Genomic DNA, 16,992 nt, shown 5'->3' with positions numbered 1-16,992 from the left:
TCTTAAGAAGGGAGATCACAGAAGTAGGTCAAAAATTTGGTTAACATACATATATGAATCCAAATGAGTTTTCTTTTTAATGTTTTTTTTACATCTTACTTGCTCTTTTTAAACTGCTGTTTTATTTTTATTTATTTATTTATTTATTTCCTTTTGTTGCTCTTGTTGTTTTATTGTTGTTATTGGATAGGACAGAGAGAAATGGAGAGAGAAGGGGAAGACAGAGAGGGGGAGAGAAAGATAGACACCTGCAGACTCGCTTCACCACCCGTGAAGCGACTCCCCTGCAGGTGGGGAGCTGGAGGCTCAAACTGGGATCCTTATGCGGGTCCTTGCGCTTTGCGCCACGTGTGATAACCGGCTGTGCTACCGCCTGACTCCCCAAATGAGTTTTTACTCTTGAATATTGAAGTAAGATGCATTCATTGTAAAATAAATTTGGAAAGTGCAAAAAATTATTAAGAAAAATGCAATCAGACAATGATAAAGACTGTTGATGCTTTGGGGCCAGGTGGTGTCTCACCTGGTTGAGCGCAAGTATTATAATGCACAAGGACCTGGGTTCAAGCCCATGTCCCCACCTGCACGGGAAAGCTTTACGAGTGGTGAAGCAGGGCTGCAGGTGTCTCTCTGTCTCTCTCCCTATCACCCCCTTCCCTCTTGATTTCTGACTGCCTCTATCAAAGAAATTAAAAAAATTTAAAAGTACCTGGAACATTCAAGAGCAAATCAAACCTCTATCCAGAGGAGACAAAATAAAACTCACCATCTCCTGGAAAAAAAAAATTAAAAAAGTAAAAGTGTTTAAAAAAAGATTGTTGATGCTTTTTTTAAAGTGTTATTTTTAAAATTTTAAAAAACTATATTTTATTTATAGAGTCAGCCAGAACTTGAGAGGAGGGGAGAGGGAGAGAGGGAGACAGAGAGACACCTGCAGCACTGCTTCACCACTTCTTTTTTAAATTAATTACTTAATTACTTAATTATTATTTTTTTTTACCAGAGAACGGCTCAGCTCTGGCTTATGGGGGTGTGGGGTTTGAACCTGCGTCTTTGGAGCCTCAAGCATGAAAGTGTATTTGCATAACCATTATGCTATCTACCCTCACCCTATTCACTTGTTCTTTTTTTTTTCTTTCTATTCTGTTCTCCACTTCTGAGGCTTCCCCCTTCAGGTGGGGACTGGGGGCTTAAACCCCGTTTTTGCACATTGTAACTTGTGTGCACAACCAGTGTACCACTACACAGGCCCTGATTTTTAATTTTTTGTTGTATATCCTTTTGGTCTTTTACTTATCTTACTTTTATACAGTGTCAGGTAATGAACTCAGAGTGACAAGTATGTACACTAACTCTGAGTGACATCCTGGGCTCTTTTTTTCATGTAGAGAGAGAGAGAAAGAGAAAGGAGAGAGACAGATACAGAGAAAGATGGGGTAGGAGGAGAAAGGGAGAGAAGCCCCAGTGATAAACCTTTGGCAGAAGAAAAAAAAATCAGTTTATATTAAATGAATATCAGAGTCGTTTACTTATTTTATGAGAGAAGAGAAAGAGAGAGGAATTAGAGCATCATATGTAGTGTTAAGGACTGAACCAGGGAACTCACACATGTAAAGAATGGATTTACCAAGAGTTGGGAGGTAGTAGCGGGTTAAGCGCACAGGGTGCAAAGCACAAGGACCGGCATAAGGATCCCGGTTCCAGCCCCTGGCTCCCCACCTGCAGGGGAGTCGCTTCACAGGCGGTAAAGCAGGTCTGCAGGTGTCTATCTTTCTCTCCCCCTCTCTGTCTTCCCCTCCTCTCTCCATTTCTCTCTGTCCTATCCAACAACAAACGACATCAATAACAATAATCACAACAAGGCTACAACTACAAGGGCAATAAAAGGGAATAAATAAAATACAATTTAAAAAAAGAATGGATTGACCAGTGTAACTACCTCCCTAGCCACATGAATATCATTTTTATTTACATATTGTGTTCCAACATTGGGACTCCATAAAGCACAAAGTACTCAACTGATACCTAATTGTTACTCAGATATATTTTTAATTGTTATTTATAACATTCTGGTGAACATTTATATACAGATATGCTGTTTTTAATCTGATTATTTCTCTTAGCTGAATTTCTAAAAGTGAAAATAATGAATCACAGAGTACAAACACTTTTAGACCTTCCTGGGAAGCTCATATCACTTTATAGTTCTCTTATCAGGCATTCTCTAGCCAGCAAGTATTACCAGTTTTGGAAAATTTGTTGTCAGATTAGAAGATTAAAGAAATGGTAACTCGTTTTAATTTGCCAATCTTTGATTGCTCAAATTGAATAGATGGTACTAAATGCTTCCTAGCCATGTGTATCTTCCTCCTTGTGACATGTCTGTTAGTGTCCTTTACTAAGCAGGTGCATCCCCAAATCTGCATACGATGTGAAGCTTTGGGTTTCACCATATATGCTAGAAAGCCAGACTCTGGATGAATTAGAAATAATTCCTGTCACATTGCAGTCTAAATAAAACTAGAAAGAAGGAAAGTTTCCATGTATTGTTTGGAATCCAAGCAGTGAAAATTATATTACCGAACCTTTTTTTTCTGACCCTCAAAGATCCCCCACCACTCTTGGTGTTGGGGCCTCATGCATGCAAAACTCTGCTGCCTTTGGGCCAATATGAATTTTCTTTTCTTCTCTATTTCAGATAGAGAAGGAGAGACATCATAGCACTACCACCTGTGGAGATTCCCTCCTACATGGGGCTGGGGCTCAAACCCAGGGCTTCATGATTGGTAAATATCCAGTTCAACTTCATGCAATTAAAAGGAACGGAAATAATACTGCCTTTCTCTGGTGGTATTTAGCTAAAATGTTTCTGATTTTTAAACACAAAGTTAAATATTACTCCTAATATTTTTTTAAATTGTTTTTTTTTTCAACTTAGAGATAAATTGAGAGCAACACATTTAAAGATTAAATGTTGGATGAATCAACGTATTGGGTTGTTGGGGAAGTCATGATGTATTTTTCTGTTTTTCTAGGCAAAACTGCATATGACTTTTCTGAAAACCCAATATTACACCTAAGTTATCTTTCAAAAGATTCCACATTTACTATTCCTATTATAGCCTAATTAATCCATCGAGAAGTTTAGCATGGAAGATCCTTATTTGAGACAGAGAACAGGCCTGGATCATTTTGGCAAGGTCTTTTAATCTTTCCTCTTTGTTTCTCCAGGCAAAGAAGCTATCTCTGCTTTACTTTCCTACTGCTCCAGAATATCTGGTATAGCACACTTTTGGGTCAGCCCCGCATTTTACAGATATCGCTTGGGGTCATCTAGTAGAACTATGATCAGGCCATGTCACCTGATGGGGCAGTTTATGGGACAAAGGTTTCTGCTGTGATCCTGCAGCCAGCAAGGCTCAAAGTTAGCAATGGTATAAAGGTATGAAACATGAATTTACACAGATTGAACACCTTTTAAGTACTACTAGGTTCTGTAAAAACTTTCTGTTCAATCTTCAGCTAAACTAAATAAGACAGAATTTATTTGCCCAGGCTTACAGATGAGGAAACTAAAGTTCAGAAAAGTGACAGGTTTCCTCTAAGGTTACACAGCTGGCAGAGTTTTAAGTATCTTAAGTCATCTGATTCTTTTTTATTATTATTATTATTTAAGAAAGGAGACATTAACAAAACCATAGGATAAGAGGGGTACAGCTCCACACAATTCCCACAACCTGATCTCCATATCCTATCCCCTCCCCTGATAGCTTTCCCATTCTCTATCTCTCTGGGAGTATGGATGGACCCAGGGTTGTTGTGGGTTGCTGAAGAAGTCATCTGATTCTTAAGGTACAACAAGCTCTTCGGTGGCACTACAGGATCCTTTTCAATTTAATTCACTTCCACAGACATGGGTCACACTTACACATGTTACCTCCACTAGGCACTGAGAACAGAGAGAATAGCTTAATGGAAGAGACAAACACATACATCACATATTCTAGTATTATGGCTAATGCATGCCTTTGAGAATTAATAAAGCTATGTGGGTAGTTCAATTTACCCTGTTGTATGTATTTCTGAAAGCCATCTGTAATCCTTTTAGGAAGAAACAGAGTAGAGATAGATAGATCAAGACTGCAATCAATGAATAAGCCATGGGGGATGAGAAAACAGGTAAAACAGATGAATTCTCACTGAAAAATTCAGAAAAAGATCCGAGGGTAGGGTATTTTGGTTGGGGCTGAAAAACCAGAAGTCAATGAGAATGTAGGGGAAGGTGCATGACTTGTCTACCCCCTTTCTGAAGGGAAGTAGAAACAGAACTCTGATTTGTTTTAGATAAACATTTATCTGAAGCCAGAATCACACACATCCTTCCTATCATGCTCTCTCCCTTCCATACACAGACAGAACTAACATGACATACTTATACTCACAAATGCAAAACGCAAACTAGTAAACATGCAGATTCTTAAAACATACAAGCACAGATAAAAGCTCCCATACTCATAAGCTCAAATACACATAATACTCATTCACAGACTCATCAAGGTGTTTATACTTTTACACAAGCTCATCCAAATCCCTTCTCCACCCACTGCTCACGCAGGTAAATAAATGCACGCTTTCATTAACATATGCACAAGTTCACACACATACATTTCATCCTGCCCTTTTCCTTGGAGGCTAGTGACTCATGGGAAATCATGCACAAAGACAAGCATCATACAGGGGAGGCCAGGAATGGGTTGGTGGTGGGGTGGGGATTAAGTTCTGTCAGATGACAAACACACCCCTCCTGGCTTCCCTTGGAAGCTGCTGAGCCCAGGCTGCAGCACCAGGAGGACAGCGCGTAAGGCTGCACCCCTGCAGAATTCCAGCTTCATCCAGACTCTAGTGTGAGCCAGGGTCAAACTCTGCTGTCAGATCCACCCCAAGCCCTGCAACACATAGGCCACTCTGGGGACACAGCAGGGCTGTGGCTTGGGGTTTATCTGGACACAAGACAGAGTAGTCAGCACTAATAAGGGTTCACTGCAGGTCACACACAGGAGGAAAGCCCTTTTAGTACATTACCTAACATTCTGTAAGAGAGGGTGGGGGTAGGGGTATTATTGTCCACTATCACCATTTTAGAGGCGAGAAAACCGCTCTCAAGTCACACACCCACTCAAGAGGAGGTTTCTACCCCTTCTGAGGCTGCTCCTTTCAGTTTTGGGTAAACTGCCTGCGGGTTTTTCTTTCCCCGGCAGAAAGTTTGCACTTCCGCTCCTGATGGGTCTCTAGGACCCTCTTCCCCGCCTTCTGCCTGCCGCCGCGCCGGGTCCATAGCAGGTGCCTGGTAAGGGCTTGGTTTAGTGGAGCCCTCAGAAAGGGCCTCAGCTTCCCCATCTCTGAAATGGGATTGAGTTCTCAGACCTCGCAGGGCCCAGGCCAAGTCTGTTCTCTCACACAGCTGAGGGAATGCGGACTCCCACCCCCCTCGCTGTTGTCGTCCTAGTCCACTGAGGGGCTTCCAGTCTACTCCCCCCCAACCCCCCGAGTTCGGGTGCGGCGCCGGTGCCCTATTGTTCAAAGGGCGGGGAAGCTCCCGAGAGAGGATTCTCCACCCCCGGTATCGCTCGCCGCCCAGTGGAGCAGACGACTTGGCCGGGCGTAGGCCGCACGGGGCGCGTCCTTTGTCTGCTCCCAGGCGCCGGGTGCCCACGGCCCGCGCCCCGCTCTTCCCACAGACAAAGCCAGGACTGCCGCTAGCGAGACCCGCTGGAGCGAGGATCGCACCACCTTCCTCCCGCCTTAGCACCTCCCCCTTCCTTCAACGCTCTCTGATTGGCCCGCGGGGCTACAAAGAGGCCGGTAAGCGGGTTGATCACGTGGGCTAGCGTGGCCTCCCATTGGTCGGATGAGGCTGCCACTCGGGGAGGGCGGGCTGTCCGCTCTCTGCCGGGTCGCTCCCTCCGCGCTGGGGCCCGCCCGCGGGGCCGGCCGCCTGTCAGAGGAAGGTGGCGATGGTGCGCCCTGTGGCGGTGGCGGCTGCGGCGGTTTCCCTGGTCCGAGCTCAGGAAGGAGAAGATGACTGACCGGCCGGCTGACTGAATGAATGAATGAATGGCGGAGCCGAGCGCGCCATGAGGAGCCTGCCGAGCCTGGGCGGCCTCGCCCTGTTGTGCTGCGCCGCCGCCGCCGCCGTCTCAGCAACCTCGGCGGGGAATGTCACCGGTGGCGGCGGGGCCGTGGGGCAGGTGGACGCATCGCCAGCTCCGGGCTTGGGCGGCGAGCCCAGTTCCCTTTTCTCTAAGGCGACGGCTCCCGCGACCAAGGCCCCGAGGGGTGGACCCCTGCGCACTATCGACCCCCGACCCCCGGCGGCGATCCCTTCCGTCCAGTCTCCCGAGACCACCCCGCCCGGCCCCACGGCCGGCCCCGCGCCGACCGCCTCTCTGGCATCGCCCAGCCCCTCGCCGACCACCCCGCGGACCGCGGCGCACGCTCCGACCACCCCGCGGGAGGCGACCAGACCCGCGCCGACCACCGTCTCCACAACTACCCGCCTGGCGCCCAGCACCCCCGCCGCGACCACCGTCCCGGCTCCCTCCACCCCCCTGACCCCGACCTCCGAGCCTCCCAGCGGCAGCGGCAACAGCAGCAACAGCAGCAGCAGCAACGTCCCGCCCACCCTACCTGCCGCCGAGGCCCCTTCTCCTCCTCCCCCAGGTGAGTCGCTGCGCTTCCTCGGCCGCCGCAGCCTCCCCCGCGGCTGCCCATTCTGTCCCCGGCCGCTGGCCTCTAGTTGCGAGACATTTCTTTATTTCTTGTGTTCCCCCCTGCCCCCACCACCGCTTCCCCAGACTTCCTGCCCATCGGGAGGTGCAAGCCCCAGCCAGCCTGCCTCCCTCGCACCCCCTATCTGCAAAGTCTTTTGTCCCCCCCATAGCTCCTCGGGAGCTGCTGGGGGTGGGGGCAGCGCACCTCTTTCCGAAGCCCGCTCCCGGGCCTTTGTTACTAAGACCCTAAATCGGCGCAAACTTTTTTTTTTTTGGTGGGGGTTGTGGACGGGGGTGGGGGGGATTCCACTCTCCCAGCTTCTCCGCCTAGGGGGTCACAAACTGAGCGGGGATTTCCTCTCACAGCTTGGTTCTTGTTTATATCAGTAAATATCAGCTGTGCATGTGACAGGTGAAAGAGATAGGGTGTTTTGTTTACAAACAGTAGTGAAGGCCACTTGAGGTTGAAAAGGAAAGAAAAAAAAGCCATGTTTCCCCTGCACATAAATGGATTCAGTAGGTCATTTGGGACAGGTGTGTATCTAGGTTGAGTACATTTCTAAATTAGATTAAGTCCCTTCTTTGCCATTTAACCCCCCTCCCCCGCACCTCGCTCCACCCGTCATTATAAGGCCTGTGTGTTTGGACAAATACATAATTTCAGCAGCCCCCCCCCCCACTTAATTTTTCTCATGATAGATTTAGTTTCGTTGATGCTGATAAATGCCAATTTCTGTTTGGGTCCCTGTAGGAAATAAGATTCTTCTTCCTGGTTGAAGTCTTAAAGTTAGAGACAACTCCAAATCTTTCTTGGTTTTGTTCTAAAGTGGGCCTGGAACCAAACAAAACCTAACTTGCTCAGGCATTAACAAGATTCTCTTCCTTTCTTTCTTTTTTATTGTTATCTTTATTTATTTATTGGATAGAGACAGCCAGAAATTGAGAGGGAAGGGGGTGATAGAGTGATAGAGTGATAGAGAGGGAGAGAGACAGTCACACCTGCAACACTGCTTCACCCTTGCAGGTAGGGACTGGGGGCTTGAACCTGGGTCCTTGCACACTGCAACATTTGTGCTCAGTCAGGTGCGCTACCACCCAACCCCTGAACAAGAGTTTCTTAGTATCTTTGCTTTGAGTTGGGGTGGAAAGTCATCCAAGTCACTTGCCTAGCTGTGCTCACAATAATGGATCTCTGACCTAATTCTTCGTCTTGAATCAGGTGTGGACTTCGGACTATAATTGAATGTGTAGACTTTCCCCACGATTATGAGTCAATACAGAGCTGAATCTTGAGCTGGAGCTTTGCTTTGACATAAGTAGGAATGCACACCATTCACCCATGAAAAGCTAAGTTTGTAATCTTTCCCAGCTTCAAGGAATGAATTAACTAGTTGGAGTTTGACTACAACTTTTGCTTTTAATGAAACTGAAGGGTTGTCATTCCACACTTGAAGTCTCTGGACACAACTTTTGCTTTTAAACTTACCTTCCAGAGAGATTGACATATTGAAAGGCAGAGGATTGGTGTTTGAATGTATAAAAACACTAGAGGTGTCTGTACGATACCCAACACCTTCCCTTCAGTCCCCTCCACCCCTTCTTACACTCCTTACCCTCTTCCTTTCTGATATATCTGTTTGTTGTCAGTATCCACTGGGAACTCCATTCTTAGGTTTGACTTTTAACTCTGACCTTTACTAACTAACATTGGGCAGATCACTGGACCTTTTTTTATCTCTGAAATGATGAGAACAATTATACTTGATAGGATTGCTGTGACGATTAAACAAGTTATATTTATAGTAATTAGACCAGTTCCTCTTACAGTGTAAAGTCCCGTACGTGTTAGCTATCCTTATGACTAGGCTTCTTTGTGGGATAGAAAGTATTTGAGAAGCCTAGTAGGAACTTGTGGTGATTTTTGTTTTAGTAAGATATAATAGGCAACGGATGAATTAGTTTTTTCTGGAATTTGAACCACACATAGCATTTAAGTAGCAAGCCTATTTATTTTGAATGGTCATTATATGGTAAATGAGTCTGTAGCTAAAGCTATTTTATTTCTTACTATTTTTGTATAATTATTTTTAAATCATAGAGGTAAACTTGCAATAAAGCAAAAAATAAAAATATAAAATCACAACCAACCAGAAATCTATGAAGGGAAAAGTGAAAGTCATTTCTTCCCTGCCTCCTATTTCCAGTCAGTCCCTAGAGGTTACTACTGTTAACAGTTTGCCTGATCTCTTTACAGACATTATTCTTGGTATATGTATAGGGTTTAAAGAATTCAAATTTTTGTGTGTATGATTTTGTAACATGCTGTATTACACAGCTATGTGTCATTAATTTTTTTATGTCAGCAACTAAGGTCTAGCTTACTCTTTTTTGTTTTAAAAATATTTATTTATTGGATAGAGACAGAAAGAAATTGAGAGGGGAGGGAGTGGTAGAGAGGGAGAGAGACAGAGGGATAAATACCTGCAGCACTGCTTCACTTCTTGAGAACCTTCCCCCTACAGGTGGACCAGGGGCTGAACCTGGGTCCTTACCGCATGATAACATGTGTGCTCAATTGGTTGTGCCACTGCCTATCCTTTCCTTATTCTTTTTAACAGCTGTATTTTTCATTGTAAGAACATAGCATAATTTGTTTAACCAACCTCATATTTATGGATACTTAGATTGCTTCGTAGCTTTACTTTGAAAGGCACAGAGGGGAATATGTTCTTTTTCAGTCCATCATGTATATATTATATTCTCTAGTACTCTGGTTGGGTTTTCACTGAATCTAAATTAATTTTAAGTGCAGTAAAGTTGAATTGATTGATATTTGCCAGCTGATCTGAACTGTTCAAAATCTTTAGTAATTTCCGTGGACTAATGTGTATCTGTGGTGGGCTTAGGGTGACAGAACTTTTGAGTGTATGTATGCATGCATGTATGTATGTATGCATGTATTTATAGATAAAAGCAGAGAGACAGGAGACCATAGCACCAGAGCTTCCTCCAGTGCAGTGGGGACAGGCCTGCAACCTGGGTTATAAAGACAGGGCTGCACATTATCCAAGTGTGCTATTTTGCCAGCCCAGACAAAACTTGTAAATGACTATCCAACTTCAATAACTCTCCTGTGTTTGAACTTTCCTATAGTTTGTACTCTTCCATGAATTCATTATGGATTGTCTATATCTAGTTCTTAGCATCTGAATTGACTTGTAGGCATATTGATAGGCAATGTTAGCATTACAATGATAGAATCAAGATAGTCCTTTTTATTATTTGATTGTGGATTCTTGTCTACTTCAGATAGTAAACACATCTCTGACAGAAGGTAAACTAAATGAATTTGAGAGACCTAGTTTGACTTGCAAAGTTGAATTCTATGGCATTTGGGAAGATGGTTATATAGTATTTTAATGTTCTTATAAGGACTGAGTGCCATTGATAACATGGTATTTGATTGGATAGATCTCCTAGCTTCTCTTTGAATTAATAAGAAATTTCTTTCATGGAAGTCTAGCTGAGAGCTCTTGCTGCCGCTCAATAAGGGCCCATTCTTGCTTACAGGGACACTGATCTACAAACTGAAACTAATTGCTCAGCAGGCAGGCACATTCCTCTCACAGACATGGCAAAACATTTGGCTGATTGGTTGAGAGGGTAAGACATTTTAAGGACGAAGGGAGAGGCTGTTACAATATTAGAGGATAGTTACCAGCAGGAAGAGACTAAAAGGTGATGACAAATGCTTGATTTAAAAAAAAATTCTGGACCTTTAAATTACACAGTTTAGAAGCTACCACCCCCCTAACTTGTTTCTATGTGGAAGAAACAAATCTGTAGATGAGCTGAAATATTTCTCCCTGTAGTTAACACCAGCTGGTTCTAGCTTTGTCCTTTGAGCTCATGTAGAACAGGCCTCTCTTTGCCATGACAATTCTTTGGGGATTCAAACTATGTCAGTGGGGACTAAATAACTTTAACTCCTTCAACTGATCATTCACATTTATTTTTTTAATATTATCATTAGTGATTTGATGGTGTTTTATAAAATGATATATGATAGTTTCATACCCACACGTGGTGTGTGTAAGTCACTGCACACTCCACCAAAGTCCTATAGCTATCCCCAACCTTTTTTGATAACCACCATAGATCTTAGAAACTCTGACTGACAGTTTGGTTACCTCTTTCTCCAAGTTTGTTTATATTAGCCATGTATAATCCATCCACATCTGAGTGAAACCATCTGGTACCTCAGCTCTTCTGTATGTGATGTAGTTTCAGATTCATTCACTATCCTGGCCAACCTGCTTCTGAACTTTTTTCAGTCTTCCTGTGTCTTCCCCAAAGCATGAAGCACAGAGCTGAACAGATTACTCTAGATGTGCTCTGAATAGCTAGGTAGTAGAGGGAAGTTACTCCCCACCCCCCATGCTGTGCTGCTGTTGGTGTAATTAGTACTCAACCACACTAACTTTTTTGGCAGCCACACTGTGTTGTTGACTCATTGAGTCCATTAAGTTAACCAAGTCTGTTTTTTTTTTTTGTTTGTTTGTTTAATGTGCTAGATGAGTCTTCTTTCATTCTGGACTTGGTAATTCTGATTTTCTAAAATATAAGTTGAGGCACTTCCCAACAATGTAAATATTACTGTGTTAGGTTCAAGGCATCTTTTAGATCCCAAGTCTGTCAGCATGCCCTACCCAGTTCATTCACATTCACCTAAGGGTGTTCCTATAGATGGAGTCTAAGTTAGGACAAGTTAGGGCAGGCTACTCTTACTTCATTGGGGAGAGTAAATGTATGGGTGCTAAGATAGTTTGGAAGGGAAGCAAAGTAATTTAGATGATTTCTCAAGGGTCTCTTCCAACTCTGAAGTTCTGTGATGATCTGGTGGTGTTCATGATTCAAGGCATTGAATGTGCCTCCCACCCCCCAGACCTTTATCATTTATTTTTAATCTAATTTAAGAGAACAGACTTTATTTAAGCAAGCCCTAAAAGAGTTTGAAGATCTCTCTTATGACACATAAGTAGGATATTATGAGGAGATTTTTATTTGGAAAAACACATTTTGGGAATGCAGGGCCAATAACTATAGTGGGAAATGTTTACTTCATTCTAAAATTATCTGTTATTAGACTCCCAGGTCTTTTATTATTATTATTATTTCCTTATTGGGGGATTAATGGTTTACAGTTGATAGTAAAATACAATAGTTTGTATATATGTAAGACTCCAGGTCTTACTGTGATTATTTAAGATCTCATTGATTTAAAGGAATAAAAGTCACATAGGTTCTGAAGATAATTGCTGGTCTACAGTCTTTTATCCAAAACCTGTGGAGCTTGATTTGTTTTAGAATTTAGCATTTTTCAGATTTTAGGAAGCTAGTAAATTACACCTGGTAAAATTTGGGGCTGCATCCTGTAATCAGATGCATAAAGATATCTAGCAAAATTCATGTATATTCACACTGAGTGGAGTTAATAAAAAATAATAAATACCCTTGCATTTGTGCAGGTCAGGCTTTGCTGATAAATGAATGATGACAGAAGAATTTCTTGGTTTTGTTTTTGTATTTTCTAGTACTTAGCATCAGGTCTGAGGGATTACTGTACTGGTAATTGCCAACACATTCATATTTACTGTGTTCCAGGTACTGGTGTGCCTTATATCAACTTACCTAACTCCCACAACAATAAGGTACAATCAAGTTGGGTAAGAAAACTAAAGCCCAGAGAAGCCATGCTATGACAAACCAAGTCATTCTGGTACCAGGTTTCATATTATTGACATTTAAAGAAACAGTTACATATAAGGGAAGTGAAGAAAACCATTTTGCTAAAAATATCTTTAGAAACAAAATCTGAGGGGTGATAGCATAATGGTTATGCAAATGACTTTCCTGCCTAAGGGACCATAGGTCCCAGGTTCAATCCCCAGCACCACCAGAAGCCAGAGCTGAGCAGTTCTCTGGTAAAATTAAAATAAATGAAATAAATAAATAAAATAAATAAATCTGAATTTTTTCCTACCCTCCTTTGGCATTTATGCTTTTTTTTAAAAAATTACTCCACTGTGTATTATTATCCACCTTTTCCTTTTTTATTTTAAAGTTGTGATTTTTAAAATAAATACTCTTTAATTAGACTCTAATATAGTATGTCACAGAGATATCTTTTTAAATGAGAATTTAAAACTATTTATTTTTATAAGTAGTAGAGACTGATCACAGCACTGGTCAGATCTGGTATATAGTGGTGGCGGGACTTGAATTTGGAGTCTTGGACCTCAGACATGCAATTCTTTTTACGGGCAGGCCTAGGGATTTCTCAAATATATCTTATTCCTGGCTTAATTGCTTAGCTTTATTAAGGAATTCCTTAGTCTGATTAGTTTCTGAAACACTATTGTTAAACTCAAGAATATTAGTTTCAAATTTTCTGAATTAGGTGTCCAGGAAGCCTTCTGGCTAGTTGAAAGCTCACACATTGAAATGATCTAAGTCTTTTTATCTTGATTTTTTTAAAGAATCCATAAAATTAAAGTGAGCATTACTTTTCATTGTAGCATTTCTAAACTTGTATGTAGTAACTTCCAGACGTCCTGGCACCCTTATAAAAAGACTGGAAGTAAAGTATCATGGTGCTGTTTTTACCGAAGAGTAAATTGTGGGGGAGAGATTATTGCTTTAGGGCACTTGATGGATCAGAAGAGAATAGAAATATAAGATGTTGTTTAGCTGAAAGACAGTGTTATATGGTATTTTTTAGCTATACATAGCTTTAACTCATGATTTCTTGCCTTGATCTTGGTTTTTGTTTGTCTTATTTAGAAAATATATAAAGATCTTTATTACTGATATTGAGATCATGTTACATGCACCACTTACATAGTCACTTAGTATACTTTTAAGTGCATTTGAGTTTAATTTTTTCATGCAACCTAACTGCATCAATAACTTTGAGGAAGATTTAAAAAAAAAAAAAAAAGACTGTGAGTTGGGCAGTAGCGCAGGGGGTTAAGCGCACATGGTGCGAAGCGCAAGGACCGGCATAAGGATCCCGGTTCGAGCCCCTGGCTCCCCAACTGCAGGGGAGTCGCTTCACAGGCAGTGAAGCAGGCCTGCAGGTGTCTGTCTTTCTCTCCCTCTCTCTGTCTTCCCCTCCTCTCTCCATTTCTCTCTGTCCTATCTAACAATGACGACATACAACAATAATAATAATAACAACAATAACTACAAATAATAATAAAACCAGGGCAACATAAAAGGGAAAATAAATAATAATAAACTTTAACCAAGAAAATGATGTTTAGATACATATGTGTCGGATTATACTTAAGTTTATCCTTTTAGATGTATATTATTTAAGTACATGTCAAAACATTGTGAAAATAATCCTCCTGGTTCTATTCTGGAGATATTATTGTCAGAATAAATTTTCTTTGTGACTTCTTCATTAACAAAAATCTCTGTCCTTGCTTGTTTTTTTTTCGCTTTAAACTACTTTGTAACTTTAAAATTACTTTGTAAGTTTTTGTTACTTTGTAAGACTCTTTATTTTTATTTTTCAACATTTTTCTTTACTGGGAGGTTAATGTTTTACTGTACAGTTGTTGGCACATGGGTATAGTTTCTCACCTCACCAAGGTAAGGTTCTGCAGAACAATCATACCCCCAAATTAGGTCCATCATCCTGTACCAGGACCCAAAGACCCTCTCTTCTCCTCACTCCCTTTCTCTCCCTGTCCTCCTCCTCCAGGGTCTCTTATTCTTAACCCCATCCATCCTTTCATGTTCTTTAAAGAACCAAATTATCCTCTGTATATAACAATTTACTACTTTGTCCTCCTTCAGTGCCTCCTCAAAGCCCAATTCTTTCAAGAAGTCTTTCTAGAGGAACAAAAGATCCTTGAAGATGTCCTTAGTAACAGGGTACATGGAGTTGAATACTTTGCACTCAGAACAAAACCTGTCTTTCTCTGTGACTTTGACTTTTCCCCTTTGAATTCTTTTTAGTCTGTTTAATTTTGGTTACTATGCCCAGTTAATATAGATGTCATAATTTGTACAATGTTCATAACATGGTATTTTCTTTTTTTGAAAAACTATGAGAAAGATTCTATTTGCTTTGGGATTTTTATTGCCCAATACACACACACACACACACACACACACACACACACACACACACACACACACACACGAAAGTAAATTAAAAAACAAAGTCTTAACAGAAGTTAACTTCAAAAAGTAAAGGAGCTGGAGTTTTTGTTGATGCTGTTTTGTTTTTGGTAGATGGATTTGGGGTGCATACTAATATAAAAAGTTTAATTTGTTTGAGAATGATTAATCAGAATGACAGAATTTCTACTGTTGAAATCTAATCAGAGTTAATAGTGAACAAAGTTTCTAATAATTAACAGGTGTGTAGTGCTTTGAAGTTTATAAGGTTGTTCTTAGACTCTTCAGACTTTGTCATTCATAATTTCATTTGATTTCTGGGTATTATATGAACAAATAAAGGCTTAGCTTATGTGTTCTGTTCATATTTTCATTAGTATTTTTAAAAATTAATATTTTTTCGAATTGTTATATTTTAAATTTAGTTTGTTGAATGTCAATTTTTGACTGGTTTAAATGCCATTGTTACAGGATGGAAAAACAATATTTAGAGACGAGGATTTGCCTACTTTGTATTTTCTTTCCTAGGTGCTCTGTGGATCTGAGTGTTATGGAAAAAGCCTAGTTATAGGTGAATGCATATGTTACAGCTGGCGAGGTGGCTCATGGGGTAGAAAACAGAACTTAGATGTGTGAGGCTGTGGTTTCCATTCCTAGCACCACAAATGCTGGAGTAGAGCTCTGGTCTCTCACCCTCATGAAATAAATAAATAAATAAACAAACATTTGAAAAAAGGTAAATGTTAGTTAAAGCTAAGTCATTTTAATTACCTTTTTTTTTTTTGCATTATCTTCATTTATTTATTGGACAGAGATAGCCAGAAATCAAGAGGGAAGGGGGTGATAGAGAGAGAGAGAGAGACAGAGAGACACCTGCAGCATTGCTTCACCACTTGCAAAGCTTTCCCCCTGCAGGTGGGGACCGGGGCTTTGAACCTGGGTCCTTGAGCACTGTAACATGTGCACTCAATCAGGTGTGCCACCACCCGGCCCCTAATTACGGTTTTTTTTTTTTTAGTTGTATTTTTACACAGTGCTATAAGAAGAAATGACAATTTCTACAACATAGGTGGATGTAGACAGGATTGCATTAAGTAAAATAAACCAGGAAAAAGACCAATACCAAATAATTTTCCTCATACCTGGGATTAAAGAAACAAAACAAGAAAAATACAAGTTGGAATATTAATGAGCCAGTGGTTAAGATGAGCAGATATAAGAATGCTAAAGGAAGAGGTGGGAGAAGGATAAAAGGGGCTTGAGAACCCAAAGCCCTGTGGTGAAGGGAGATGGCATAGACTGTTGGTGGGAGAGATATACTGGCATATATTTTGAGAAGATGTAAAAAAAAAAATCCCCCTTTACAGCAACAGTTTTGGTAAATAAAATTTCCTCAATAAAAATTAATAATAATACAGTAATAATCACCTTGTTTTTTTCCTCAGTGTTCCAAGTTTTTTTTTTTTTTGGTGTGGGCCAGTAGTGCGCCCAATTAAGCACACTTAGTACTTTCTGGAAGGACCTGCTCAAGGACCCAGATTCGAGCTCTGCTCCCCACCAGTAGCGGGCACACTTTACTGAAGCAGGTCTACAAGTGTTTACCTTTTTCTCTCCCTCTCTCCCTCCCCCTTTCCTGTCAATTTTTTTTGTGTCCTATCAAATAAAATAGGAAAAAGAAAGAAAAAAAAAAAAAAAGAAAAAGTGGATGCCAGGAGCAGTTGATTCATAGTGCCAACAGTGATAACCCTGGAGGCAATAATAAAGTTTTTTTCAATGAATATATTAAGTTTTATATTTATTCTCTCTAGCACCACATGGGAGCACCAAGGATACTACCAAGGAAACTCTATAAATGGTGGAGCAGTGCTTTGGTGTCTTTCATCTCCACCTCTTTCCCTAAAATTACAAAATACAGGGGGAGTCGGGCAGTAGTGCAGCACGATAAGCGCAGGTGGCACAAAGCACAAGGACCTGAGTAAGGATCCTCGAACAGCCCGGCTCCCCACCTACAGGGGAGTCGCTTCATAGG

General features: G+C 41.4%; 1 protein-coding gene and 1 long non-coding RNA gene across 2 annotated transcripts in view; one reads left to right on the top strand and one right to left on the bottom strand.

Moving 5' to 3' along the window:
- LOC132540908 (uncharacterized) overlaps nt 1–6,771 on the bottom strand; it is a 34,945-nt gene extending 28,174 nt beyond the window's left edge. The window contains exon 1 of the long non-coding RNA XR_009552083.1: nt 6,688–6,771. This is a non-coding gene — a long non-coding RNA (uncharacterized LOC132540908). The remainder of the gene's footprint in view (nt 1–6,687) is intronic.
- Nucleotides 5,948–16,992, top strand: part of MEGF9 (multiple EGF like domains 9) — a 130,487-nt gene continuing 119,442 nt past the window's right edge. The window contains exon 1 of the mRNA XM_007528937.3: nt 5,948–6,720. Within this exon, the coding sequence (XP_007528999.2) occupies nt 6,111–6,720 (610 nt within the window). The 5' untranslated portion in view covers nt 5,948–6,110. The remainder of the gene's footprint in view (nt 6,721–16,992) is intronic.

Source organism: Erinaceus europaeus, chromosome 10 (assembly GCF_950295315.1).
Source record: "Erinaceus europaeus chromosome 10, mEriEur2.1, whole genome shotgun sequence".
In the NCBI taxonomy this organism is placed as follows: domain Eukaryota; kingdom Metazoa; phylum Chordata; class Mammalia; order Eulipotyphla; family Erinaceidae; genus Erinaceus; species Erinaceus europaeus.
The sequence above is the reverse complement of the archived record's forward strand: the minus strand, read 5'-3'. Positions and strand labels throughout refer to the sequence as shown.